The sequence below is a fragment of the Echeneis naucrates genome, chromosome 16 (assembly GCF_900963305.1).
Source record: "Echeneis naucrates chromosome 16, fEcheNa1.1, whole genome shotgun sequence".
In the NCBI taxonomy this organism is placed as follows: domain Eukaryota; kingdom Metazoa; phylum Chordata; class Actinopteri; order Carangiformes; family Echeneidae; genus Echeneis; species Echeneis naucrates.
This window is the reverse complement of record NC_042526.1, coordinates 14,763,704-14,791,636: the sequence shown is the minus strand read 5'-3', so window position 1 is coordinate 14,791,636 and position 27,933 is coordinate 14,763,704. Positions and strand designations below refer to the sequence as shown.

Below are 27,933 nucleotides of genomic sequence, written 5' to 3'. Positions count from 1 at the left end.
AGAGGACAGCTTGAACAGCTTTAATAGGAGAACCTGACGGGAGCCTTGCTGCTAAATCCAGGTTGCTCCACTGGGCATGCTCCATCTGACCTGACAGCAGCTGGGCAAAAACAGGATGTTTGGGCGTTTTTTTTCTTTTCTTGTTCTGTTGCTAATTTTTGGAGGCGGTTTGTCGCCCTCTCATTTCTCATGTGCGTTTACTTCATCACGCATCAGCGCCCCTCGTCCTGTGGCTGTTATCTGCTCCTCTGTTCATGGATGAGAGGGAGCGCCTGTGCGCAGGAGACAAAGAGCTGCCGTGTCGGTGAAAAACGCAGTGAGGGAGAGCGTCGGTGTGAAGGAGGTGAGTCTGTGGGCAGCAACAGAGGAGGGACCGAGTCTCCATCAGGAGCCGCTCCGCTCAGCGCCGACGCAGTCACCTTGCTGTGAAAGTCACAAAGCCGCTCAGGACTCATCTGATCCCGGGGAGGGAGTCCGATGAGCGGGATTTATTCCTCAGACAGAAGCGGAAAACAGGAAAATAGCCAGCGTTTGTCTTTTTGTTTGTTTGTTTGTTTGTTTTTTTTTTTAATCTTGACATCTTGGATTTAACTACGATGTGACGTCCAACCTCCATGTGATGCCATTGGCTGCGATCATTTTGGATTTCGCCTCTCCATCCTCCAGAGCCTGAGCCTTCAGGAGCCAGGAGCCTGTTTGCATGGCAGGTGCGTGTAGAGAAGACGGGGGGTTTTGAGAGAACTTCAGAGTCAGACGGCCCCGATTTATTTCACACCCGGTGAGGAACGACAGGTTTGCTCTGCGCGCTGCTGTCCTTATATAACATTCCCCTCCAGCCCCGTCACGGCCGTGCCTGGATGCGCGGCGCGCCTGGACTTAGCTCTGCGATGAAGGGAACTTATTGGAGAAATGCCTAAGGGACGCGATGGGCCTGAGCGACGACAAGGATCGCATTGTGATAAACGTGGGAGGGATCAGACATCAGACATACCGCAGCACCCTGCGCACCCTACCTGGCACCCGCTTGTCCTGGCTGGCCGAGCCTGATGCGCCCAACCACTTTGACTATGACGCCAAGATCGAGGAATTCTTCTTCGACCGCCACCCGGGCGTCTTTGCGCACATCCTCAATTACTACAGGACAGGTAAGCTGCACTGCCCGGCCGACGTCTGCGGGCCCCTGTATGAGGAAGAACTGGCCTTCTGGGGCATCGATGAGACGGACGTGGAGCCATGCTGCTGGATGACCTACCGCCAGCACCGGGAGGCGGAGGAAGCCCTTGATAGCTTCGGAGGGGGGGGCCTGTTAGACCTGGGGAGCGAGGATCCCGAGCCCGAGCCGGAGCACACCGAGGACGATGTGGACGAGATGACGCGGAGGCTGGCGCAGGGGGACTCACCCGACACCCGGAGCGGGAGCCTGTGGAGCCGGTGGCAGAAGCATGTGTGGGCTCTGTTTGAGGACCCCTACTCCTCTAAATATGCAAGGGTGAGTAGATTTGTCACGCATCTGCATTGTTCTTCCCATTTTCACTTTGGATCTTGGGGACTCCGCCGTCACTTATCGGAGGCTCGTTTGGAGTTAAAATAATTCTATAAATGTTTAAAGAAACGTTTCATTTGCTCGAAACTGTCAAAAGAGCCTGAATACTGATGGGAATTTGTTTTCCTCTGTGCTTTGATGGTGGAACAAAGACTGATGGATGTGGGAGGCTTTTAATGACCTTGAAATTACTCTCCCAGGGGCTTCCACAGCATGAACGTCGCTGTGCAGAGAGGGAGGGAGAGTAAAAATTAACCTAAGACTTCATCTGTCAAAACAATTTAGATGCAAATCATTTGGCCCAACCCACTCAAGCCAAGTGCTTTGTGATCCTCACAGGTCTTTGGACTGATATATCCAAGAAACAGGGATCCCTGGGCTGACCAGCTCTTTGGTTAAATAGGGCAGCCACTCGTTGGGAAAGCAGACCTCTGGCACCATGAGAATTTCAGTGGCAGACCTCCAGGCAGAAAATTGGGTTGCCGTTAGAGGTGATGTGTTTTTTGTCTCTGACATGGGCACTTTTCCATCTGGGCACAATGCCTCTCATTGATGAAAATGAAATGAGTTTGCACCTTCTGATTATTATTATTATTTTTTTTCCCCTCTCTCTCTTTTGGCCACCACCTTCGATAAAGTCGCTGTGCTGCACACTGCTTTAACAGCTCCTGCAGCCTGATGGCGTTAAACCCCCCTATAGGACGCTGGTGCCATTAGTTATTGGGCCAATCCAGGAAGTGTAAACTGTATTGACATGGCGTCACTACCACAGGAAGCATTAGGAAGAGTGGCTGAAAAAAAGATACCACTTCACTCATCTTTGGCATGCAGGGAAATCTTCCAAAACAGCAAGCTCCTCATATGTGTCCTACATTTGACAGTGAGCAAGAGAGAAAGCAGAGCAGAGATTGACAGAACACCACCACATCTGGCAGGAAGATTAATTAGAACTGAGTCACAGAGTTAATTACAGACTCTATTCTCTGTAGATGCATCAGTGGAAAACCCGCGTCCCTGCTTATCCTTGTAGGTAGCCCTGTGATTTTCCAGCAGCAGTGAGAATTAGCCCGTTAGGGGCGAACAATCTTTGTTTCTCACCCTTCCTCCAGGCTGCTCTGTTCCCAACTGTCACAAAGACACATAATTTAAGAGGGAGTCTGATGAGATGCAGCGTTTGTTGTACGGTTTGAGGGGTGGGATGCTCAGGGGGCTGAGGGGCCCAATTCATCAGCAAATGTCAGAAAAAGCAGCCTGTAAGAATACGGATTTATTAGATTGTTGTTTGCTAAGTGATGCACAGGAGCAGAAAAAAAAAAATAACAAAGCTCTCCAATATGTGCTACAGCTAAGGATTATTTTAATCGCGCCAACCAATAATTTGCGACAAAAACAATTGTGAAAAAAATGTAAATGCTTTGTTTTGTGCAACCAACTTTCCAAAATCCAACTAGATAAAAACTCACAGTTGTAGGAGACAAATGACAACACTAGCAACAAGATTTCCCAGACTTGGCAGCATGTCAGCTTAAAACAATGAAATTGTCTTCAAAATTGTTGTCCAAATCTTTACATTTCTTTTGGGGCCATAAAGTCTAGACAGTGCAGGATGATGTCACAAAGATAACCCTGCGGCGAAAATGAGCAATGGGCCTTTTTTATGGCAATCTGACTATGAACCGCAAACGATCCTAAATTTGTAGTCTGCGGCAGAGGCGCACATTTCCCAGTTGCTGATTTAACTGGTGATGTTTCCTGACTCCTTTCATTGTCGTTTACTGAGTTAGTCATAGGTTGTAGTGCAGTTGTATTGTGTTGTGTTATAGTGTAAGATGTACTTGTTATTTTGCACAGCACATACTGTGGAGGGGGTGGACAAAACAACATTATGCAATCTAATAAAACAACACCACGTACTAAAATCTCTTACTCCGTATCAGCAACGGGTTGAACATTGCTAACTTGACAAAGCTACATTTCTAAAGTACGTTTGCTTTTGCTCGGTACCCTCTGTATGCATGAAAGATTATTATTTTACTTGACCTGAATTAACGGTGAATTTAAAAACACACACAGCCACTGACACGCTGTGTGACGTTGTGTGACTCAATAAGCTCGATGATCTAGTGAGTGAATGGTGAAGTTGTCTCTGAGCAGAAAGAGGAGGAGGTCAGTGTGCTGCTGGAGTCACTGAGCACACAGTTTGCCTCTACAGTATACCACCTTACTGCCATGGAGGGGAAGCAGACATTCATAAGCAGTTATTTCCTCAGCACAATGCAATGAATTGCCAGTGATGAGATATTATGATGAGGGCCTGTTTTCCATCTGATGGTGAAGGCCTGCCTTGACTAAGATGCTGAGTTTCCTTTGCCCAGTGGAATATATATGACTCTCTCATGCCCAGACCTGCCTCACAACTTACCTCTTCCCTGACCTCGTTTTTTTTTTTTTTCTTTTCTCAGATACTTAACAATGCTATGCATTAGTCTGAGTGGGACAAGCATGAACAGACGTTTATTGATCTAACTTAAACGATTTATTGGACGATTAAGTAAATATCTGCCCTTCCTGCCTGTGTCTGCTCTGATGTACTGAAGGTCCATAAATGATACAGCTGGGTGTTTTTTTTTTTTTTTTTTAATCCATTCAAACTACAGTAAATGACATGAGCATTGACATGTACTGTAAACTAGTACTGTTTGATCAGAGGAGGATAACGTTTGGACAGAGCTGCAATCAATACACAAGAGATCAACTGGAGAGTATCTGTTAAAGCCGGGCATGCTTCAGAAACATCAGAACTTAAATGTGATGAAATGTGATTATCCAATCGAAACATAATAAGGGCTAAAGTACTCCGTTGCCATTAAGGGAAATATAGGTTTCTCATAAATGTCTGTCCTCAGCTCACTGCCATTCCCAGGAGCTGATCATCTGGTCGAGATGACCTTGCATAGGGAAACCTACTGAACCAATGGTGCTGAAGAGATATGCTCCAGCTAAATCCAGTGGTGGGGGTTGAAACGAATGACCCGGCTTCTACTGGTGGCTCTCAGTAATCCTGCGTGGTTCGCATACCCTCGAAAATAATATGACCTTGAGACACGGCAGAGGGAAGGGAAGGAGGAATGGCAATTGCACACTGATTGTTCCCTTTCACAATGACACTTTGAATCAGGATGTACAGTGAGCAGGATGGGTGGGGGTTGGGGGTAGAGCAATTGTGTCAATGCACTGTCACAGTCAAACCGCTTACCATTGTCTCAGACTGAATTGCATTGTGTTGTGCTAAGAATGGCTGCCGGGCCGTTGTGCTTAATTGCATTGCGTGTATTACTGAGCTCATTCTCCCACCTGTCCGTCTCCCCCTCCTCCCTCCCCTCTCTTTCTTTTCATGCTCCTGCTTCCTGTACATATCTCCTGCTCAGTGGGTGGCTCTGGCCTCACTCTTCTTTATTTTGGTGTCCATCACCACCTTCTGTCTGGAGACCCACGAGGCCTTCAACCCCATCATCAACCGCACTGAGCTGGAGCTGGTGGACAACATCACCGTGGAGAACACCTACCAGGAGACGGAGACCGCGGCCTACCTCACCTATATTGAGGGTGTTTGTGTGGTGTGGTTCACGTTTGAGTTTCTAATGCGAATAACTTTCTGCCCGAATAAGTTTGACTTCATTCGGAATGCCCTGAACATCATCGACTTCGTGGCCATCCTGCCCTTCTACCTGGAGGTGGGCCTCAGTGGGCTCTCCTCCAAGGCAGCTAAGGACGTCCTGGGTTTCCTGAGAGTAGTCCGCTTCGTGCGGATTCTGCGTATCTTCAAGCTGACGCGTCACTTCGTGGGGCTGAGGGTGCTCGGCCACACTTTGAGGGCCAGCACCAACGAATTCCTGCTCCTCATCATATTCCTCGCTCTCGGTGTCCTCATCTTTGCTACCATGATCTACTACGCTGAACGAATTGGAGCTAACCCCAATGACCCTCGAGCCAGTGAGCACACGCACTTCAAGAATATCCCGATTGGATTCTGGTGGGCTGTGGTGACCATGACGACTCTCGGCTACGGAGACATGTACCCCCAGACGACCTCTGGCATGCTGGTTGGAGCCTTGTGTGCCCTGGCAGGTGTGCTGACCATTGCCATGCCTGTCCCTGTAATTGTCAACAACTTCGGAATGTATTACTCGCTGGCCATGGCAAAACAAAAACTACCAAAGAAAAAAAATAGGCATATCCCTCGGGCTCCCCAACCAGGTTCTCCTAACTTCTGTAAGTCAAGCATCAGCTCCCAACCCCCGAGCCCCATCGCACACGACGACGTTTTCGAGATAAAGTTTCAAGGTAAGAAGCAAAGATGACATAATCCACTACACTGTTGTCCATCACTTCTCTGTTCTCATGAAAGACACATCCCCATTCAGCTTTTCCCTAGTTTGTCTGTTCCCACACTTCAATCAACTGGATAGAAGAACAGAGAGACAGAACAGATTATGAATAATCATGCTATTGATTTTTTACTTATTAATGCAGCAGTTCGGCCCTCCCCTCACTTTAGATGTAAGTCCATTATCACTGTATATTTTTAGGGATAAGTACATATAGTCAATTGAATTCTTGTGGTTGCATTAGTAAAAAAACAAATTGACTTTTGATACAGTTTGTGCTCAAAAACAGAACGAGGGATAGGTTAAAGCAAATATAAGGTGGCAACGCAAAATTCAGTGTTTTTACATGAATTAATTCCTCCAGGTTACAGAGCGTAAAATGGAAAGATATATTAAAGTAGTAAGCTGGTATATCAAACCAGAATTCTTCTATGTGTTTTATATATATATTAATTTTTTAATTTTATATTGTTTTCTTACAAGACTCCAAGCTGAACGGTGAGGCAGCTAACGCAGCTCTAGCCAATGAAGATTGTCCTCATATAGACCAGGCCATATCTCCGGAGGAAATCTTCAGCCCTGCAGAGAGAGAGCGGCCCTGTTTCCTGGTCACCACTGCTGAACGCCCCAACCACACAGGGGGCAGAGTGAGGAGGGGTACGTACAGTAACAGCCAATCACAGGCCCCCGTAAGACACTAACACCCTGCAGACCCTAGACAGGACATGCCCCTATCCCTCACTGCTGAGTGTTAGACCTCAGTTTTACACAGGCACACACACACACACACACACACACACACACACACACACACAACAAACCTCTTATTACCTATATACACTGTCACAGCAGCTGCTTCTTCTAAATCATCCCATTAGGAAATGTATATATTCCTAGTCATAATAACAAAGCCAAGCACAATCACCACAAATGTAACATCTACATAATATATTTTTTGATACCATGCATAATGTAATACCCCTATTTATTTATTTACCAGTCAGAAAGCTATTTTCGAGATTTATATGATCTAGATTGTGTTGTCTTACATGCCTAAGAAAGTATTTATGTGCTATGCGTGTATCATGTATGTATATGTGTGTTTTAATGATAAGTACCATGCGGGATCCGGACTTATGAGTACATTGCTCTTGACCATAATGGTGCATGAAGTGTCTTGCTGATGGGTGCTATCAGTATGGTGAAGGAGCACAACACAAATGGCGGAAGGCTAATGTCAAAGATGAATATTAATGTATTAAGAGCCAAATTCCAGCTAACAGATTTTTATACTTTAACACCAGGTTCAGGCCTTTTTAATGTTTATTTTTATTGATCCCACATCAACGCTGAAAGCATTCCTAAGAAAGTCAAGTTCGTGTCCAGCTGTGTGTGCAGCCAGCACATCAACAATAAATGAGAACAGTATGAAATTCTACCTGTAGCTGAGAGACATTCCCTGCCAGAGGTGCCTACCTTTTCAAGTCTTTGTAGTGTTATACTCCAAACCATTCCAGTACCACCCGGTGCATGCTGATGAACTCCTGATGCGCTCAATGCATGGAGAATAATAATCTGTCTCAAGTCTGTGCTGATCTGTTTCTTTGGAGACAAAAACAAGAAAGCAACAGGTGTAGTATTACCAGTGAGGAACACCAAAAACATTTTGTCGTGGATTCAGTGCTGCAGTGTACTCAGAACGTTCTCTGTTTTTCAACTGAAGGTTATGAAAAGCCTTGGAGCCTTAACAGCATGTCTGGCATGAGCGGGGATGCCTCTGGAGTGTCCTCAGTGTCCGCCCTGCCCTGCAGCCCACCCTGTCTAATGCAGCACTCACATTCTCCCATCCCATCCATTATGTAGCATGGTTGAGTAGCAGACACAATGCCATTGGAAGGCCAGTCCACGCGCCTCCTTCTTATCTTTGCTGTCAGATTTTGATTTTACACTTGCCTTCGCTCCTGCTTTTTTCATTTTTGATTTCATTTTGTTTTCTGGAAAACTGTATCTTAACTGTGCTAATACTCTTCCCAAGTGTTCTCCTTGGGTGTGTCATCATATCCTAGACTAGAAAACATTGGCACATGCCACTCTGCATGGGCCACTTCAGTTGCAGACAAAGCACTGTTCAACTTCGACCGCAGGCTAACCCCACTCTCTCCCTGTGTTAAAATCATTGCCTGTTGCTCTGTTGCTTTTGATCTCTCATACCCCTCTGCCAATAACTTTTTTATCTCATCTGCTTTTTACAATTTTGTGAAACAAAATTTTCATAAGATGTAACCCCTGCTTATATGCTGGACATCTACAATACATGGCTTTTAAACATATCCAAAAGGTACCATTGCCAGCTGTTAAGGGAACTCCTCTTAAGTGCTTTGTACGTTGCAAAGTAGAGACGTTATCTTCATGAAAGTGCAATCCAGACAAGGCTTAAAGTTATTTGAGTGGCCATTAAAAAAATATTTTAACACCATGTTCACGATGTCCAATGCAATATGGAGATGATGACAGTTCCTATGATACAAGTGATGAAAACATCTAATGTCAAAAACAACTAAAACGGTTTGTTCATTTGCATGAACTGCATGAGAAATTATGTTCAACAAGAAGCTAACTGTACCTGTAAGAAAAAAAGAAACATTTTCTTTTAAAAGCTTCTAAAGCTTTGTCATATTTATGCATTTTGAGACAGCTTTACAAGAGACTCAGTCATAGCAGAGATTTTTATGTAGCTGCCATTCTTTGCCTTTCCCCAAATTTATATATATTTTTTTCTTCTATTTATTTGACAGGGGCCTCCTACTAAAATAGTGTAGTTTAACTTGAACAATTTGTCATAAAGCCAACTAATGCTGTTATGAGCATAAATAGTTTTTATACAGCTATATTTACAGGTAGTTCTGAGTTTTTAAACAGTATCGACTGTCTACAGCAATTTCAGTGAGTGCCGTGATGCCTAAATTAAGGCGAGAGTCATAAATTATTGAACTACGGTGCCTTCATATTGTGTGAGGCAAGATAAAAGTGAGTAATCAATTGACATACTACACAAGTGCTCCCGGTGTAGCGTCAATACACTTTATACTATGCTCATAACAGTGTAACGAAAGCTTTATTTACAGGGTACGCCTTGAACCTTTTGCACCAACCTCGTACCCTTAATCAAGCAACATGCCCTGTTAGTTATTATTCTTACACCATCCAATGCACACTAGGAGTTCACCTTTAGCGGAATACATAACATCGAGCAAAAACACCTGAAAATACTGAACTAATAGTCCTGAACTCAAGAAAAGTTTTCTACGATAAAGCACAAAATATTATTAAAGGGGACCAGGCAACTCGCCAGAGCCAAAATATATCAAGTTATGATGGACCAGAGATGTCAGGATGATTCCTGCAGTATGTATGTCTATTGAGTTAAAACATCAATACTGCTACTGTTACATGTATTGATCCTGTCCCAATAATTATGCACAATTCTTTCAGGGCACTTTAACAAATTTTATGTTGACCAATTAGAAATGTTAGTTTCTAGAAAAAGATGATAGCATAGTAACTCATCTAAGTTTTGTTTTTATTCTGAATGAGCAGAGTTTTACATTTCGAGTCATGTCTCTTGTGGTTATTAATGGACGTCATATAGTTAAAAAGGTAAAAAAAAACAAAAAAAAAAACAAACAAACAAACAAACAAACTTGTGAACATTTGATGTGAAGAGATGCAGGTGAATTATATGCTCATGCAATTGAAGAGGGAGAAAAAAAAAAGTACAAAACGACAGTATGGAATGTGGGTCTACTTGGGGAAAGGTAAATGCATGTATTTTACATTTATGCAACAGAAAAGTATTCAAATAAAACATGTAAATACAAGTCCTTGCATGAAATAAATTTTATACACAATGAGCGTTTAGACTCCGTTTTTATTCAACAGCACTATGCATACATACCACCTTCCTTTCCCACTAGCCTTAGGCTAGTGCTTCCAACTGCAGTTTGACCATTGCTAGGGTCAAAGAGTGTAAAAAAAAAAAAACAAAACAAAACAAAAAAAAAAAACAAAAAACAGGGAACTGTGAGAGCATGATGCAAAGTATACAACCGCATGACAGTGACTGAACTACTGTACATCAACCTGTACAGCGCAGCATGATTGGGCATGTTTATTAACCGACTCAGAGTCCAACCTCCACACACAGACAGTACATCATTGTCTGATGCCTTGGCTAAGCATGGGAAATACATGGTAAACCTGTTGTTTACCATGAGGAACTAACGGAGCACATTTTCTTTACTCTCCAAGCCAGTGTCATTCCTCACCTCTCCCCGCTCACCTCAGAGGTATCCATCATCGCCATCATTTCCACCATTATACATAATTTGTGTAATAATTTATTTTTGTTATTGTTTTTTTATATGTTTATAGAGACCCAGCGACAACACCGGAGCAGACAACCAACAGAGTCAGTTTGTGTTATGAACCATGGTGTACCAACCACTATGTGTATGACCCATAATGGCCCATCACCCACCTGATAGTGCTGTAGCATTGTTGTGTGTATTACTTAGCCTTTTTAAATGGGTGTGACAGTGACAACCTGTACATCACAAACTCAGCATAGATGTAGCACTGAGGAAGTTTTGTTGTCAAGCCTTATGTAGCTCAGTATCTGTGACTGGTTACTGTGTTGTAATTTGTGTGCCTATTTTTGGTGTGTGCCAGTGCTGTAAATACGCTTTTCTGTGTGCTGAAGTTGTGTGTACTAATGTTTTTGATCATCAAATATTTGTGTGCTTCTTCTGTTGAAAGAAAAAAAAAATGTTGCTCCGATTTCAATCCAACCCACCCCCCCCCCCCTTCCCCCCCTTCCCTTCCCTCCCCACTCCCGGCAAAAAAAAAGTGTCACTTGTCATGTCAGCCAAACTAAAGCAATGGAAAACAAGTAGTTAACTTTGCACTGTCATGGTCACATCTTTGTAGACTTTTTGCACTGTTTTGCACCAGTGGACTTTTGACATTCCTTTGATATGTTTTCAGGCATCAAAGAGATAAAATCCACACAAAAAAGGTCATACTTACAAAAAAACAAAACAAAACAAAACAAAAAAAAAAAAACCAAACACTCTTACCTTGCATTAATGAGGCATTAAAATAGCAACGTGTGCTGTTAAAAATGTATAAATTATTGAGGTGATTCAGAAAATCATATTTGATGTTATTCAGATATGGATAATAAATATTCAACATTGACTGAAACTTCAGATATTTTAATATGTAGCTGTACTTTGATTAACCAATACAGCTTATATATAAAAGTATTCTGTTGTATGCTTAAATTGACAATCATGTGAAATTGGATTATTATTCTTTTTCTGCACACATGCAAATTGCATAATTAGTATGTAATACTAAGTGATGCCAAAACATCATAAGCCTCATACTGGACAAGTGCCTCTGTTATGCAAGTTCTTACCATTCAGGAGTATAGCTTAACCAACAAAATGAACTACTGTACCTTTTATTTGAAATTAACCATCAGTCACCAGCCATTAAAAACAAGCACCAGTTCAGACTCAAAGCGCACAAATACAAAAAGGACCCCCTGAGCGGATCAGCTTCTAAAAGCAAGCAGTGAGAATACCCACAAAAGAGAAGCCATTGGCTAAAAAGGATACACTGATTGTTTGTGTGGAAAAGTGGAAAGGGACCAACTTTTTACCAAACAACTGCAAACACACTGCCAACAACCTGCTGAGATCTGTGCAGTCAGATACAGCAGACCTCGATCTACCAGGAAAGCTGAGAGCAAATGGGGGACATTGTGCTGATCATTTTCCAATGAAACAAAACAAACAAACAAAAAAAAAGACATAATAATAATAATAATAATAATAATAACAATAATGATAATAATAATAATAAAAATAATGATAATAATAAAGATGATGATGATACAGCAGCTATAATAAATGGAATCAACAAAGCATCTAAGAGGCAACTGTTGTGTGCCGTTTAGTGAGACTTCAGAGTGTGTATTTTGAACACTGTGCATTTTGTGGTTAGCTATCTCAATAAGGTGTTCAGTGATCGTTTTGATTGGTTTGTTGTTTAGGGGTTTTTGTGTCTTTTTTGACCAATACAGTTCAGGCTTGTACAATAAATAGTGATAAATAAAAAAAATCACAGTACTGATCATTTTTCAGCGAGTGTTGATTTATTTTTTGAAACTAATCCAGATAAAAGCAGTTATGCATAATTTCAATGACACGGATGTTTCTATATTCAATTTGCATAAACTAAAATCATAAAATTCAATCTTTAATAATTAAAGGGTAAACATATTGGAAACATCATCCCAGAGGCCTGCCGTCGCCCTTGACCAAAGTCTGCTGAAGACCTGCAGCTGGTCCCTGGCGGCTGCACTGCAGTGCTTCACACCTTAAAAATATGTAGGTTGGGTCAAACGCAGCGGACAAATTTCTCCCAAGAGAGATTTTGTTGACATTTTTAGAGTGAATGTTGTGCAAATAAGACAAACATATAATAATAGAATTTCACAGACAAGACTGTAAAGAAGTGATGGACAGTTGTCAAAGAAAAATACTGCCCAGTCTGTGTAAGGTAAATCATGAGATTTTCACTCTGCCTCCTGACATTCAAGATCACAGCAATAAAATCGTTGACATAGGAAGATGGAGCTGTAGTACCAGTCTGGCCCATACCTCACACAATCTATCACGACTTCATTCAGGAAGACAAACAGAGCAGCTGAACCAGGAGCCATAGGCATGGCCACGCCTTGCAAAGCCAACACCCACTATCATGTCCATCAAAGTGACGGGCTGGCCATAGAAATGATGGCCTCTGTCCACATGAAACATAACTCAAGCTTCCAACAGTATTTATGATGACTTCAGTTAGCACTCTGACCTGTTCAAGTGGCCCAGGTAGCCTTTTATAATGTGTATTTAACAGCACCTAAACGCCTGCAAAGCACCAGGAAGCCACAGAATCAGTCAGAAATGTGTTCATTCACAGTCACTCTCATCACGTACTGAATGAAGGTTACTGCTGGAGTCAGTGCAGAGTTTTATCTGGAATCCGTTGTTGCAGCACACACTGCCATAGAGTGTCCAGCTCCACAGCCAATGAGAAGAGGTCTTAGACCAGATATGAGCTGAGGCTGAAAAACATCGGTCTGTGAACCATCTCCACACATTCCATGTTCGTTCCAGCCCCAGGAAAAGAGACAACCCCCTGAAAAGGAGAGGGGTAATGGGTCAGTGGAGCTGACAGGAGAGAGACACAGCTGCAGCACTGTACCATGTAGGCTAAAATTAGCAGCCTCATCAAAAACAAAGAAAGGCTGTGAGCACACGCAAACACAAACAAACATGCACGCACACACACACACGGTCTCTGTTCCCAAGTTGGACACTTGTTCGGTAATAAAGCCCTGAGCTTGTTGGCGGGTGTGGTCAGGCCTGCATCACAGAAGAGACACGTGCCATGGCAACATAGTTACCTAATAGGCTCCATTGCCATGGCAACAGAAGCGAGCTTGCTTTCTCAAGGGTAACACATCCTCAAGCTTTCCCCATCCTGCAGTTGTGTGTCTTTCATGCCTTTTTTAATTTATTTCATCAAAAGCTTCCTTTGTCTTTTTGCCTTTTCAGGCTGTCTCTGAAAACCAGGAGCAGCAAAGATATGGATTCATCAACACATGTTTTTTCCAGTTAACAGACCAGGATACAGTGCCAGCAGCTTATTTATGTGTGACAGCCTGCCAGATATGGCTTCTGCATAACAAACACACTCATCTCTGTCTTTAAGATACTGCATGATTTTATGACTTGACTGTATCCGTCTCAAGATTACATTCTTTTTAAGATTGTTCATTGAACATTGTGCTTCTCATTTATTAGTGAACTTAATCTGATGAAATATTTCGTTCATTGGGGAAGAGAAATATTTTGGTGCTGTGCTTAATTCATGGACTCACTGACTGGAGTACAGCACATCAGTGTTTCCATGGCAACAAAGTGCCTGCTCAATATTCTGCACAAAAAAAAGGATAAAAATCAAGACAGTTAAACCAAAAGTCATTTCCTTGTAAACAAATCATGTCATTTGGTTTTACATTTGGCATTTTACACATAGTTAACAACGCTACATCCACAGGAAGTGCATCTTTATCATACTTCAAGAACTACCTCAGGTACAAAGTGTTTGTCATCCATAATTTTGTGAAGTCCAAAATGTTCACATTGACAAAAAAATCTTTCCTCAGATTGGATGAGCTGTGCCCACAGCGTCTTTGGCCTTTCTCCTACCTCTGACCACCGGCGGTGAATTTCATACTTGAGGAACACTTTCTCAGGTGCAAATGGGCAAAGGCTGAGCAGGCAACAGATATCATGAGCAGCATGCAATGCTCTTCGTTCTTTTTTGCCTGACCTACTTCAGCACCAGAAATAGCAGCACTCAGGTCTATGCTTCAAATCCTGTTTTGCTATTTCATTGCTCCTGCCACCAAGCCTGAGACAAGAGGAGAAAAAAGGGAGCGCGTGGCACAGGAGCGAAGCGCAGGAGGTTCACATGAGTCCTCACTTTAGTCGCTCTGCCTTCTCATCACATAACAACCTCTGAAAGCACGAAGCACTATTATGTGAGAACTGTCTCTCGTTATAATGGCATTTTCAGTTAACTGGTTAAATTGGTCAGAACGTGAAAAGTGGATGGCTATTTGCTTGTAGAAATACCAGCGATCTGCATTTCCTTAGAACTTAGTGCTTGTGTTTTAGTGTTCATCTCCAGTATTTATATTCATGTATATTCCCTCAGATATGTCTTTTTTTGTTTAGTATTCTTTCAGGGACATGTGCGACTGCAGTGTCTCTGCTTCGTTCTTCTCTTGATAAAGGGTGATGCTCTCTAAACAGTCCACACTGAAAAAAACTTGCCTTGAAAAGCTAATTCAGCCTGTTTAGGTAATTGCTTCTGTCAGTGATACCCATGTATCCATGCTGTTTCAACTTCTAAATCCAAAGGCCATTGAGCAATCAGTTGACCTCAGAAATTGTCTGGAGCATTAACAGAAGGATTAGTATTTCACATGGATTTTTAATTGTAATATATAATTCTCTTACAAGCTCTTTGGATCAGAGAAGGGGATGAAATAGTTTAGCCTTGCCGGTGTGCATTCCCTTTTCCTTCATGTCAGTTGGCCATGTCAGATCAGACATTATCTCTCTTCTTTAATCCATTGCACTTGAAAATCTATAACAAATAACTCCTCCTTAATTGCTGTATTTCTTAGAGAATTCTCCTCTTTGATGTATCTTTCAGTACAGTTGTGTATTATGTTGTCTGGCGTTTCTGCTTGTTTATTTTCCTGCCACATGTTTTATTGGCAATCACATTGGTGGATGTAGGCATTTTTTGACCATAACATACCAAAAGAATGTATGAAGCTAAATGAAAAGCGAGAATGCACTTACCCACAATGGCAAGGTTATGTTCAGATCCACATGCGATCTGTAGAGAAGATGTAGAAATGTTAAAAATGCATGTTCAAAGCAGGAAGGCTATTTTAGGATTGTAGTAACCTCAAATTGTTCTGCCAGCATGGGTACTGAGGTAATTTGTAAACAAACCTGCTTTAAAAAAAAAGAAAAAAGAAAAAAAGAAATAAATAAAATTGCACGTGTCGAGATGAAGTCATCCAGCTTTTATTCAAAACTGCATACAACAGTGGACTCAACACAAATAAGATGAGGTGATATTTCCTGTAAATACATTAGACATTCCCAATATAAAATCACTCATTCCAAAGTACATCATGAGAGACCAGAGCAGACTATGTGAACAGACAAATGTAATATACAAGCCAACTCATTCATAAAAGCTTAAACACCCTGCTGCGCTGCCCAGAGGAATTAATGCCACTGCTTCAGACTGACTGTTTAAAATACTTTATTATTTAATGACTCAGTTCCCCCTTCTGTTTCAGGAGTTCATAGTTTAATTGCTTTCGTTAAGCAATTCTGGTTTTTAAAGCAAACAGATGCAGCAGGAAACAAACCTAATTTTCCCTGAACCACTGACAGGTTATATCATGTTAACCTGCATCAAACATATGCGACAGTTTGTTAAATATTGACTCTGTGGGTGTGTACATGCAGTATTAGTGCTCACATTGAATGTTTGGCTGAGGGATTCATTGTCGATTCAGCTAATCGTTCTTGCCTTTACACACACAAGGTGACTATACCTTGACACACACCAGTGCTGCTGCAATGATCTATGCACAGCGGAAGAATGATCCAAAGCTTGTTTTTGTCTGCCCTTGACATCCACATTACTGGCAACAATCTCCCACCATATAGCTGCCAGTTACATCATAGTGCAACTGCTGTTATCCCGTGATGTTCACATATAATTGCTCTTATGGGAAAAGAGACCTCTGCCGTCAGTGAACATAACTGGTTTTCTCCCAAGTGGATGATAATGGCTGGCTGTCTCTCTCTCTCTCTCTCTCTGTTTGTGTGTGTGTCTATGTATTTTACAGGTTGGATTTTGTGAATCACATTATTAGAATGCTTGTTGTTGTTGTTAGCCTGGCTAATTTAGTGGCAATAGCCAGCTACCTGTTTTATTTATGGTTATCTGCTGCCACCTGCTGGCTTCACACAAATATTTTCTGAGACAACAGAATGTTGGTGACCAAAATAATAAAACTCTATCTAAAATATATCATTAACAACTGTAAAGTTATTATTGTTTACATTTATCTGATTATTAGTTATTCAGTCTAGTTTTTGATATTTTTCCTTTACCTCATTCACTCTGCTGAAGTGTCTTGACAATTACCTGAGTTGATCCATTGAGGACTTTGACCTCTGCAGGGAGGCAAACCTCCTGGTTTCCACCGTCTGCTAATGGAGCAGCTGACTGCTGTTCTGCTTTTTCATTGGTTGATGTTTTTTGGCCCAGCTGTCCATAACCTCCTCTGCCCCATGTGAACACTCTTCCACTCTCTGAAATAAATGGTGGCTTTGTTCAGGAATAGCAACAGTCAAGAGTAAATTCACAAAGTATTAATTCCTCTACGATTTTGCCACTTCGTTATGTTTCAGTCTTATTCAAAATAACCTAAATTATACAATGTATTTCCTCATCAGCCTAGATTCAATCTTCTTGTCAAAAATGACAAGATGAAAAAGCCTTTTCCTAATGTTTCAAATTTAACATGAAGGAAAACTTTAAAATCACATTAACATATGTATTCAGACACCGAGCTGCAGCATCTTTGCCATTGATTACTGTCCTAAGTTATCCTGGACATGACACAACAAATTTTGGAAATCTGGATTTGGGGATTTCCTGCAGATGCTCCAACCTCTGTCAGGCTGAATGACAACTGTTGACGGATCCCAATTGTCATGTCCAGAGAAATATTTGTTTGGGTTCAAGTCAGGATTCTGGCTGAACCAATTAAAGACATTCACAGCTGTCTCTAAGTCAATGCTGAGTTGTCTTGGCTGTGCCTTTGGACAGTGAATCTTCGGTCCAGTCCAGTCAATCCTGAGCAGGACAAGATCTTAATTGAGACTATCTCTGTATTTTTCTGTGTTCAGTTCTCCCTCAACACTGATCGGGCTGAGACAAAGAGCCAACACTGTTTGTTGAGCTGATATTAGGCTAATGATGAGAAGACAAATCCAAACAATTTCCAGCCATTATTTCCTTTCCACACATGTAGCAATCAACCAGAGATTGTCCGTGTGGATATGCCCTTTTTACTTTAGGTAAGGAGTGGAGCCTGGGTAGAAAATGCAGGAGAAATGATGATGATAAATGCCCTCAACATGCCTACTGGCTAACTGAATTATCTGAAGAGTGACAAGCTGTAAAAACACATCATCTCAAGCATTCACACATACAGGCAATATGCATCTTCTGGGTAATGGTGAGAAAAATCCAGCGTTGCAGTTGATATGTGAAAGCAGGTTTGGTTTCATTAGACAAGAGAGTGTTGCTCTCACAGTCTGGGCGGTTTCTGCAAGTGAGCTTTCACTGAGGAAAAGTCCATTTAGCCAGTCTGCCATATAGCACAGATTTGTGTAGGGCTACCTGGTTGGCATAGAAGTGTCTGCCATCTCACATCAGATCTATTAATTACCTTAGATAAATGCATGCCTTCCAAATCATGTAAAATTATTTGAATTCACCACAGGCAGACTCCAATCAAGGTGTAGAAAAATAGCAAAATGGTCAAGTAAAATGTGAAGCATCTGGGCTCCAGTCATTGTCACAGTGAATGAATGTGAATCCATGTATCAATATATTTTGGTTTTTTGAGATTAATGAGCAAGACAAAAAATTTAAATAATGTCATTATAAGCCTTAATGTGAAAATGTGAAGGGGTCTTGTTGTTTTTTGAATGTGCTGCAAATGTTGTCAAAAGCGTGAGTATCAAAGATGTCATACATTTTACCTGTTTGAGCAATAATATGAGTCCAGCCACTCCACACATTTCTAACTTTCTCTCCATCCAGTAATGAGTGCTTCATAAGAGTTGGAGAGGACAGGAAGGGCTCTGTGGTGGTCAGCTGACAATGCTTGTTGCTTCCCCACAGAAATAAATCACCGTCGCCTGTACACAAGACAGGTGAAAGCATTACTTTTCATCCAGAAGAGTCAGCAGCACAGTAATTGAGCGTCACTGGTCAATTAATTTCAGGACAGAAGGGTGCCCTTCCATTATGATGTATAAACATGAAGCGGAAAGCAACTAACTAGTACAAAAAGAGAGCATAAATGCTTATGTTTGTTCTGCTCATCGCCGTTTGCAATACAATGACTTCATAGACTTCCAAAGATTCATTGAAAACATCTGGTGTAAATAACATTTGGGAATGCTCAAATCCCAAATCACTTTGTTTAACTCAGTAGCCCACATGTATACTGAATAAAACCATAATACCTGTAAGGCAGACACAGTGCAGTGAGCCTGCAGCTACGAAGATTGATGTCTTCTGATCCAGACCTGCAACAAAAATAACTGTTTTTGTTTGTTGGTCTTAAAGTTGTGTGTGGATCAACCAAGGCCTAAAACTTTTTTCTGTATATCTTCTTCACTTACCTGGTACAAGACATGGAACCTTAGAGCAGAGGTATGATGGTATAGGACGTGGACTGAGAGCTCTCTTAGCATGACTGAAAAGTCCAGTTCCCCACTGATACACACAGCCAGAATCTGAAGGTCAAAGACGAGATTCGCATTTGTTAATTGCCAAATTAAATGCTAAAAATAGCATACAGTACTAACTTACCAGTAACAGCAAGTGAGTGTCTAAGTCCTGCTGCAACACTCACCACTGGATCCTTCAGTCCCTACCAACAAAGAGCAAAGAAACAAATCAACCTGATCATGACCTGAGGTTGCTTTGTAACAGAACAGATTACATAAAAGTATAACAAGCATCAGAGATGCTTCCAAATTTGTGGCTATGTGGAATTATTGTGAGAATAAGTAGCAGTCAGCTCGATGCTCTGGGCTCACCTCGACAAACAATAGATCTGCAGTGTGCATCACAGCTGGTCCAACTCCTAGTTGTCCAAATGCATTGGAGCCGCATGCCAGTACTTTACCAGAATCTAAAAGTATAATATAAAAATAAATATCTAGAAAGAAGACACACTGAAATTATTCAACTTCTGTAAAAGTGAAAGGTAGTTCAAGACTTTCTCTGTCATTCCCATTTCTAAGTGTACGTTGCAATTCATTCTTGGTAATTAGTTCAAGCAGCTGTAATGATAAAGTGTGCATTGACAGAAATGGTATTGAGTATCATTGTTAAATCTGTATGACACAAATGTAATCTGTGGGTCTGTGACGAATCCTACTCTTACTAGCTGCCGTTCAATGTGAGGAAGTTGCATTCTTTTATTTATCATATAATATTTACATACAATTGTTTAATTTGAATTATTCTCTCAATGCTCAATAAAACACCGCCCTATCAATTTTGAGGACAATGCTCTCCATACTCTCATGAAAATGATCAATTCTTCCCAGCCTAGTGTTAAAGATTAATATCTCTTCTTAGGCCTGTGCTCACCAGTGACAAGAAGAGTAAAATCCCAGCCACAGGCCACATTTGTGACTGAGTGCTTTAGACCGGAGCAGTGCTGAAGGAAGGAGATATCTGCTTCGTGGCCAAGTCCCAGCTGGCCTCTGTTGTTCTGTCCGCACACAAACACCTCTCCATTCTCTGTCAAAATCCAAATACACCACAAACGTTTGAAAACCATGCAATTCATTATTTTGTGATTCTGCACAAAAGCACAATTACTTCCATTTAAAACAATACTGTTCAGAAAACGAGAAAGCTTGAAGATGAGGTTGGAAAAAATAAATAAATAAATAAATCCCAGCTCTAAAGCAGGATCATTCAACTTGTGGGCTGTAGGCCTGCCAATCAAGTCTGGTTAACTCACGTAACAGTTGTTCAGTTAAAAATACAATCATGTTAAGCACTTTTGTCACATTATGCATGATTTCTTTACGGTTGTATTCGTTATTATTAATCTCAGGTTATAATGACCTGTACTACACCCCTGTGAAGCGCAGCAGAGTGAAGGTCTGCAGACACGCAGCCGTCTGGCCAGCAGGAGCTTCCTCACACTGTCACATGCTGTTGAACATGTCGGCTGCCGTCTATGGCGAAAACAAACCGGGACTTACCGGTGACCAGCACAGAGTGGCCGCCGCCGCCGCTCACAGCCCGGACCGCCCTGCTCCGTAAGGCGGCGGTGTCCGAGAACCGGGGCGCTGCCTGGTCCTCCACGTGTCCCTGTCCCAGCTGTCCATAGCTGTTGGCTCCCTGACGTTACCGGGACATTGACGCCATGGACCGGGACACACAGGAAAACACCGTGAACGTGAAGTTACCGGTCTATGTTTGGGCTGCGCTTGTCCGCTGAGCTAACGTTAGCTAAAGTGCTACAGTGACGCTGCCAGGATGTTCAGCTCCGCTCAAGGTGAATATTTAAACATTTAAACTGCACTTCTGGCCGCTCAAGGCTGCCATTTAAACACTTTAGAAGTAAAAACGACCAACTTACCCAACAGAGTAAACAAAACTGCGACCTCGTTTCCATGGAGTAAGTGGGTCTCGTAGGATTTACGACACTGTCGTGAAGCAAAGTTACACTAAGTTGGTAGCTCAGTGAGTCACTTGTTGGATTGATCTACTCTGATTAATGTTAGTGTCGTGCACGAAATATTCGAAATATCACTCAGTGTGATGCAACACACGTCGACAACAACACAAATTACCGTCTCCAAAATAACCACACTGTTCAAACGTTTTTGAAAAGAATAAAAAGCTGCATAAGCTTCATGATGGTACAATTTGTTTGAAATGCAAGCTGTGGGTGTTATCCGCTAACAAGCAACTGGTTGTATTGAAGTTATTTTTGTCACACAATATGTTATTCTGATCCAGACAGAAAGACAAACCATAAAAGCATGGAAGCAGGACGCATGTGTTCCTTGATTGGACAATCACATTTTCTGTTGGGCTTAAATAATAATAATAAAAAAATCCTATTATTATAATTCTAATAAAAAACACTAGCTATATGGAAATTAGTAACAATAGATAAATAAGTCTACAGCACCGGCAAGTGATTCAGTGTATGAGACCAAGCTTCAGATGTCTTGGTAGTATGTTATTAAAATCAGAGAGAATGAGAGAAAGAGTGGAATTCTGTTATAATGCATAAAGGTGATGTGGCCCACAGGTCAAAGCTATCATTTTTCTTATGACGCAGGATCACACATTGTTTCCTGGATCCGTCATCATCCTGCATCTCTGGGATCCCAGTCATCAGGTTTCTGAGCGTCCTGGGCATTCAAATGACCACCACAAGGACACCAACAAATCTTAAATCAGCAGGTAACAAACCTCTGTCACACTGTGAAGCGACAATGAACATAATTGTTTATTTTTATTTTTTTTTTTCAGTAGTTTTATACATAGCCTACTCATATTGTCTATATTCGTTTATAGTAGAAAAATAATGTTTTGATTTTAAGGAACACTACAGTTATATTCACTTAAAGAGGATGCATTCAGAATCATTACCATAAAATAAAATAGGTCAAAATACATCAGCCAAATCTGTCATGACCAGCAATGAAAACATTCTTATAACTCCAGGTTTCACTTTCATAATTGCCCTCAAGACTGCGCAAAAGGAGCATTATACATACACCAAAAGAATACAAAGTACATTTTATACATATCACTGAAGTGAGGAAGATTAAATGTGAAGGAGAAGGACATTATGAATTACAAAAGATTTCACATAATCATATACAACAGTAGAGTTGACAAAAGGAGGAGGAAATCACACGTGTGTTTGTAACAGCTTAGGATGCTTTTAAAGGATACAAACTCACAATGAAACACATTAACTGTTTGCAATACAGAAGCCAACTCAGCCAAGAACAACCGTCGCAAAACAGTGTTTCAGTTAAAGCAGCTCTTTGGGTTTGTGCATTGTACTGGTATTAGTGGCTAAAAAGACCTAATTCTCTCCTGTAAATTGTATATGTCATCTACTATGCAGTGGGGACAGAGCGTTTTGCCAAAAGCAGTCCACATTCATTGTACTGATGAAGGGCAATACACAAGCAGCATCTCTACAGCAGTCGTGGGGGTGACACAGCGAGCGTTAATGGACTGTTTGGTCGTTAACTTGCAGGATGGGCAATCAGACACCCAGTTGCTTGTTCAGTCGGCTGAGGGCATCACCAACGATGTCAAGCTCGTGTCGAAGCTCCTCCACCACACTGTTGATACTGGGAGTGTCTTTGAGTACATCCACACTCTGGGTGTAAGGGTTGTATCGAACTGTGAAGGGACGCTTGATGGTCTTGGCAAACTCCCTGAAATGAACATAGTGTAATCACTGAATGATGCGTAGTAGTTGCTTATTTACATATAAAACAGCAGCGGTTGTAAGACGTGTTGAATTACTCAGCAACTGAGCTCACCTCATCTTCACTTTTGCCTCCTCAAAGCTGTCTGACACAAAGTAGACATCCTGAAATGTGGTGATGATGCATTCTTGTTTGGATGTGACTTTGGGGTCAAAAGGCATTATCCTTGCATTACCAGAGAGGGCATGCTGTAAGAGAGAAACATAATATACCGCAATTCAATATATGTCATGGGGCATGATTATGTGATGTCAGGTGTACTGGATACCCAATTATATTTACCTTAAGCTCACTGATTGACGACAGCAGTCCTGCTCCATATGCTCGCAGCTGCCCCTCCTGTTTGCATAGGCCGAATTCCACCGTGAAGAAATAGCACTGTAAAAGAAGAGTTGATAAAGCGGCGGTTATCACATTCTTTATTAAATTGTATGTGATAACGTTTGCCTGATTTTCTGGCTGCCTGTCACTCACTGTGGCCAGTTTCTGTACTGAATCATCAGAAGCTCCTAGAGAAGCGAGGCCAATCTCCTGAGAAAACTGGGCGAAGCTGGGCTCTGCTAGCAGTGGGACATGACCCAGCAGTTCATGGCATGTGTCCCTAGATGATAAAAGACCATAAAGCATTGGTTACAGCAGCCTAATATGAACATAATTTTCTTTTTCATTGCTTACATAGTACTGACTGTTACTTACGGCTCTGGGGTGTATAAAGGATCAGAACTGTGCCGCACATACTGGGTACAGTGGAAAACACGGAAGGCCAAACCAGCAAGGAAATCACGAGGAGACAGATAACCTGCAACAGGCCTGATAGTGAATCCAGTACGCTCTAAAAAGACAAGATGTTTGAAACACACATGATTAATTGCAATTACAAAACTGAAAAAAAAAACAACCCAAAAACAATTTAAAAACACTTATTTTCCTGTTTTGCTTTTGAGACAAAGGAGCATGATTTGGCAAAAAAAAAATTACAACCTACCCCTGAGGAAGCGTGAGACATCCTCCAGCTGAGGTATGTTGTCCTCGCGACATTCACAGTATTTGGACAGCAGAGGCAGGTTCTTCAAGTATTCACGACAGGCGTGGGTAGGATACAGCTTGTTGAGCTCCCTGTACACGACACCCCAAGTCTTCACTTCCTCCTCTGTGAACTCAATACGAGGAATGGGATCCCCGCTAGAAGAAGACAACAACATTTTTTAAGTATCAAGTAAAAACATCGTTTTCCACAGTACCCGTTAAATATACAACTTACTGTTTGTAAGCCATGGCAAGATCTGCAAAGTACTTTCTTCTCTTCCGGTACACATTATCCTTGAATCCCTTTTGGAGAGAAGGACAAAAGATATGAGTGTGATTCATTTTGAAGGATTCTGCATTTCACTTACAGGCTTATTCAGGCCTACAGTACGCACCGGATGGTCAGCATCCAACTCAGAGCCGTACATCAGGACACGGTTAGCACACTTGTCCAAATCAGAAATTTTCTTTGGAAACCAAGGTACATCATACATATCTGAAACGAGAAGAAGAAGAAATTTTTTTTCACTGTCAATCTGTTAATTCTGACACAGTATGTGTGCAACATTGAATGCAGTGCTTGCCTACCTTCCTCGTGTAAACAGGAATTATCTGTAGGCTCCATGTCCACTATGTTCACGTGCTTACGAAGCAGCTGTATGATTTCATTCAGTTGTTCATGGTTGCTATCGCAGTCCACAAATATCTCAAATTCAGAGTTGCGTCTTTTGGATTTCCTGGACTCTATGTGAACAAGGTTGACATGATTTTCCTATAAGGCAAAATGAGAATAATTAGTTATAATCTGTATTTTCACATATTTAGTAGAGTAAATTAAGTTTTGATACAAAAAAAGATAATACAAATGCTATATATGTTGGTGCTTACTTGGAAGAGTTTGAGAGCCTTCACAAGTCCTCCCACTTCATTCTTGAGGGAAAAGATGATTGTTGCTCTACCTTTTTCAGATGTATTCTTCTTTTCAGTGTTTTCCTCTATTTTTGTGAAGGTGGATTTGTTTATCTGAAATAGATAAACACATTTTGTGTAATAACAGGGTCTTATTGAACAACCAGCAATGACTCTCTTTTAACGGTCAAGTGTGGAGCTATCCAACTTTCTTTTAATCGATCTACTGTCAAAGGGCTAATCAGATTTATTTTTATTAATTTATTTGTTGCAGTGAGAGGTTTTAAAACTGTGTGATAGGTATATGTGCGTAGTTTGACTCAGGCCATACAGCGTTTCCCAAACAAATGAAGCATAGCTCAGGATAGTCAATAACGCGAATGCACAGCTTCTAATCACTCAAGAGTAGATTGCCATCCGAACATCTCGTGAACATATTATCCCATGAACATGCGCCCTAATAGGCAGTCACCCTGACGAAGGGTGGATTCTTAACGTTCATATTGAGAAGAGGAGCAGAGCTGTGGACACATGCAGACAGGGCTGAGATTAGTGACCAGCAACCCCCAGGTTTCTTAACGTTCATATTGAGAAGAGGAGCAGAGCTGTGGACACATGCAGACAGGGCTGAGATTAGTGACCAGCAACCCCCAGGTTTCTTAACGTTCATATTGAGAAGAGGAGCAGAGCTGTGGACACATGCAGACAGGGCTGAGATTAGTGACCAGCAACCCCCAGGTTTCTTAACGTTCATATTGAGAAGAGGAGCAGAGCTGTGGACACATGCAGACAGGGCTGAGATTAGTGACCAGCAACCCCCAGGTCCATTTCAGAACGCCGGACAGCTCTCTCACGTTGACGCCGGCGTGCGCGCGCTGCAGACGCCAGGGGAAAATCCATTTAATCCGGCATCCGACTGGAGACTGTAACATGCAGCAGCTCAGGGAGAGACTAATCTCTTTTGGGGTACTGCAACCATTTCTACCTCAATTTATAATCGGTGCATTCGTCTGGTTCAGACGCATTTTCTTTTTTTTTTTTTTTTAGGTATTTCTGTGATGTGTAACTACCATTTGCTTCAGAATATGAGAAATATGCTCTCTAATGGATAAAAGTGATCGCTCAAAGTAAGTTTGGTCACTTCCTACCACATTTCGCCCTTCCAGCATTGTGTAAACCGCGCGGCAGACCAGTCTTCGGTGGGTTCTTGTCGGTAGTATCCCTGAAAGCATCAGTGCATCCACACTGGATCAGGACGCTGCCCGGGGTCAGCTCTTTGAGTGTCGGTTTAACCAAGATGAACTTGTCTCTTGTCTCAAAGAATCGCCTTACTGCAATCTCATTTAGACAGCAGGGAAAGCCTATTATTAGCTGCCTGCATGTTGAAAACTTAGTCACTGCTGCGCAAGTTTTAGGATACCAAGCGTGAAAGTTCCCCAACAAGCAGGTTCATTTAAAAAAAACAAAAAACAAACATAACACACACACACACACACACATATATATATATATATATATATATATATATATATATATATATATATTATTATTATTATTATTATTATTATTATTATTATTATTTTAACTTTTTTTTTTTTTTACTCGTGGGAGGGTTTCACAGTTATTGTGCAATTTGAACTCTCAATCTTCTTTCCAGCCTATAAATGCGATAAGAATGTTTTAGGATGTGCAGATCATTTCAGTGAAGGCCAAATACACAAACGAGTGCACTTAAAATGCCAAGAGATATTTAATAACCGCTAACGCAACATTTTAACTACAAATAAGACCACATTTAACAATTTGCTACATTAGTCATTCGACATTTGTAGTGTGTCTCCTGTCATTATGACACTTCACTGACTCTGACGGTTTTCTTTCTTGGAGAGATGTCCAACGTTAACCCTCTTAAATCTTTGACGTAAATTAGCTACACTTAAAACGAAACGGTTTAAATTAATCTGCGCTGGCGACTAGGACGCGTTACGGCTGATTCATGAAGCTGAACGGACCGACCTCCACACCGCTGTCAAAAAAGCCTTAGGCAATCACCGGCTAAAAAACTAAAATTAAAACCTGCGCTTGAACGCAACAGCCGAGCTTCTGATCTCGGTTCAAACAGGATGAGACTTCAGTGCCCTTCAGTAAAAATAACGATTTTTCTTTCTTTCCTCTTTTTTTTTTTCTTTTTTTCTTTTTTTCTTTTTTTCGTTTTTGGTCTTCAAACTTACCTCATTATTCAGAAGCTTTTCTTCAAAGCCAATGTTCATGGAGTCAAAAGATCTTCCTCTACGTGGTCCTTCGATTTTGTTTGAGTACATGTTAAAGTGCTGCTGTGTTCTTGTTTCTGCCTTTTTATTCAGCTGCTGTAGGTGATTTAAATAACCTCCGCTATGTCCCAGAGGCTGCGCGCTTTGCTATTTAACCACAGAGACACAGAGGAGGGGGCAATAATCTCCCTCATAGCAGCAAATGGAAAAAGAGCAGCGGTGCCCACGTCATTGGGGGAAATGGTAGCTTTTATTTCATCTAAAGGTCTGAAAAAGCCTCAGTGAGATCAATCACAAAGTCTGAATTTACCGAGAGTACTACCAATGAATGGAGAACCGCATACTTCAATGTGCCCGGGGAAATCCCGCACAATAAAATGACATCAACATGAATTACTTCTTTTTTTTTATTTTATTTTATTTTTTTATTTTTTTTTATTTTATTTTATTTTATTTTTTTTATTTCATTTTGTTTCATTTTTCTTAATTCTCACTGCACCTAGAAGCATTGAGCAGATAAAACCAAATGTGTCTCGTCAAAATCGAGTACAGTTTGGCCTTTATTTCACTACTTACTCAGGCCCCCTTGTGTTGGCACAACTGGTTAATTATTCTTGTTCGTTGATACCTTGAGACTAAGAAGAGGTCAAGGTTTAAGAGGGTTCAGGCGTAGCCCACCAGCCTTCATTGTCCAGGGATGGAAACATGCCCCCCTTTTCAAAATCCACCCCCATGCACTGTAAGCACCTCTGGGTTCTCCTGCACAGAACAGA

At 41.5% G+C, this 27,933-nt stretch overlaps 3 protein-coding genes across 7 annotated transcripts; 1 reads left to right on the top strand and 2 right to left on the bottom strand.

The window, feature by feature from the left end:
• The first annotated feature begins 733 nt into the window (after window positions 1–733).
• On the top strand, window positions 734–10,506 carry kcnc1b (potassium voltage-gated channel, Shaw-related subfamily, member 1b). 3 transcript variants are annotated; one of them, XM_029523903.1, is made up of 4 exons: window positions 734–1,489; window positions 4,972–5,887; window positions 6,415–6,588; window positions 10,363–10,506. In XM_029523903.1, exons 1-4 carry the CDS (start codon window positions 926–928, stop codon window positions 10,470–10,472), a joined length of 1,764 nt encoding a protein of 587 aa, XP_029379763.1. In that variant the 5' UTR covers window positions 734–925; the 3' UTR covers window positions 10,473–10,506. The 3 variants fall into 3 exon arrangements, with proteins under 3 accessions (XP_029379763.1, XP_029379762.1, XP_029379764.1); XM_029523902.1 differs by lacking the exon at window positions 10,363–10,506 and adding an exon at window positions 7,655–8,712; XM_029523904.1 differs by lacking the exons at window positions 6,415–6,588; window positions 10,363–10,506 and adding an exon at window positions 7,630–8,712 and having other exon boundaries at window positions 4,972–5,865.
• Window positions 7,383–21,111, bottom strand: sergef (secretion regulating guanine nucleotide exchange factor). Of its 3 annotated transcripts, XM_029523908.1 has the most exons (12): window positions 21,071–21,111; window positions 20,691–20,829; window positions 20,065–20,217; window positions 19,506–19,600; window positions 19,276–19,336; window positions 19,086–19,199; window positions 18,927–18,989; window positions 18,438–18,596; window positions 16,810–16,976; window positions 15,438–15,474; window positions 12,993–13,194; window positions 10,829–12,375 (listed from the first exon to the last, which is right to left on the bottom strand). In XM_029523908.1, exons 1-11 carry the CDS (start codon window positions 21,104–21,106, stop codon window positions 13,028–13,030), a joined length of 1,191 nt encoding a protein of 396 aa, XP_029379768.1. In that variant the 5' UTR covers window positions 21,107–21,111; the 3' UTR covers window positions 10,829–12,375; window positions 12,993–13,027. The 3 variants fall into 3 exon arrangements, with proteins under 3 accessions (XP_029379769.1, XP_029379768.1, XP_029379767.1); XM_029523909.1 differs by lacking the exons at window positions 10,829–12,375; window positions 12,993–13,194 and adding an exon at window positions 7,383–7,533; XM_029523907.1 differs by having other exon boundaries at window positions 10,829–13,194.
• A 903-nt stretch (window positions 21,112–22,014) lies between these two features.
• tph1a (tryptophan hydroxylase 1 (tryptophan 5-monooxygenase) a) lies at window positions 22,015–27,236 on the bottom strand. Its single transcript, XM_029523905.1, has 11 exons — window positions 27,122–27,236; window positions 24,870–25,004; window positions 24,570–24,753; window positions 24,377–24,477; window positions 24,217–24,284; window positions 23,941–24,137; window positions 23,652–23,787; window positions 23,430–23,556; window positions 23,238–23,333; window positions 23,010–23,143; window positions 22,015–22,901 (listed from the first exon to the last, which is right to left on the bottom strand). Exons 1-11 carry the CDS (start codon window positions 27,209–27,211, stop codon window positions 22,727–22,729), a joined length of 1,443 nt encoding a protein of 480 aa, XP_029379765.1. The 5' UTR covers window positions 27,212–27,236; the 3' UTR covers window positions 22,015–22,726.
• Between the last annotated feature and the right edge of the window lie 697 nt (window positions 27,237–27,933).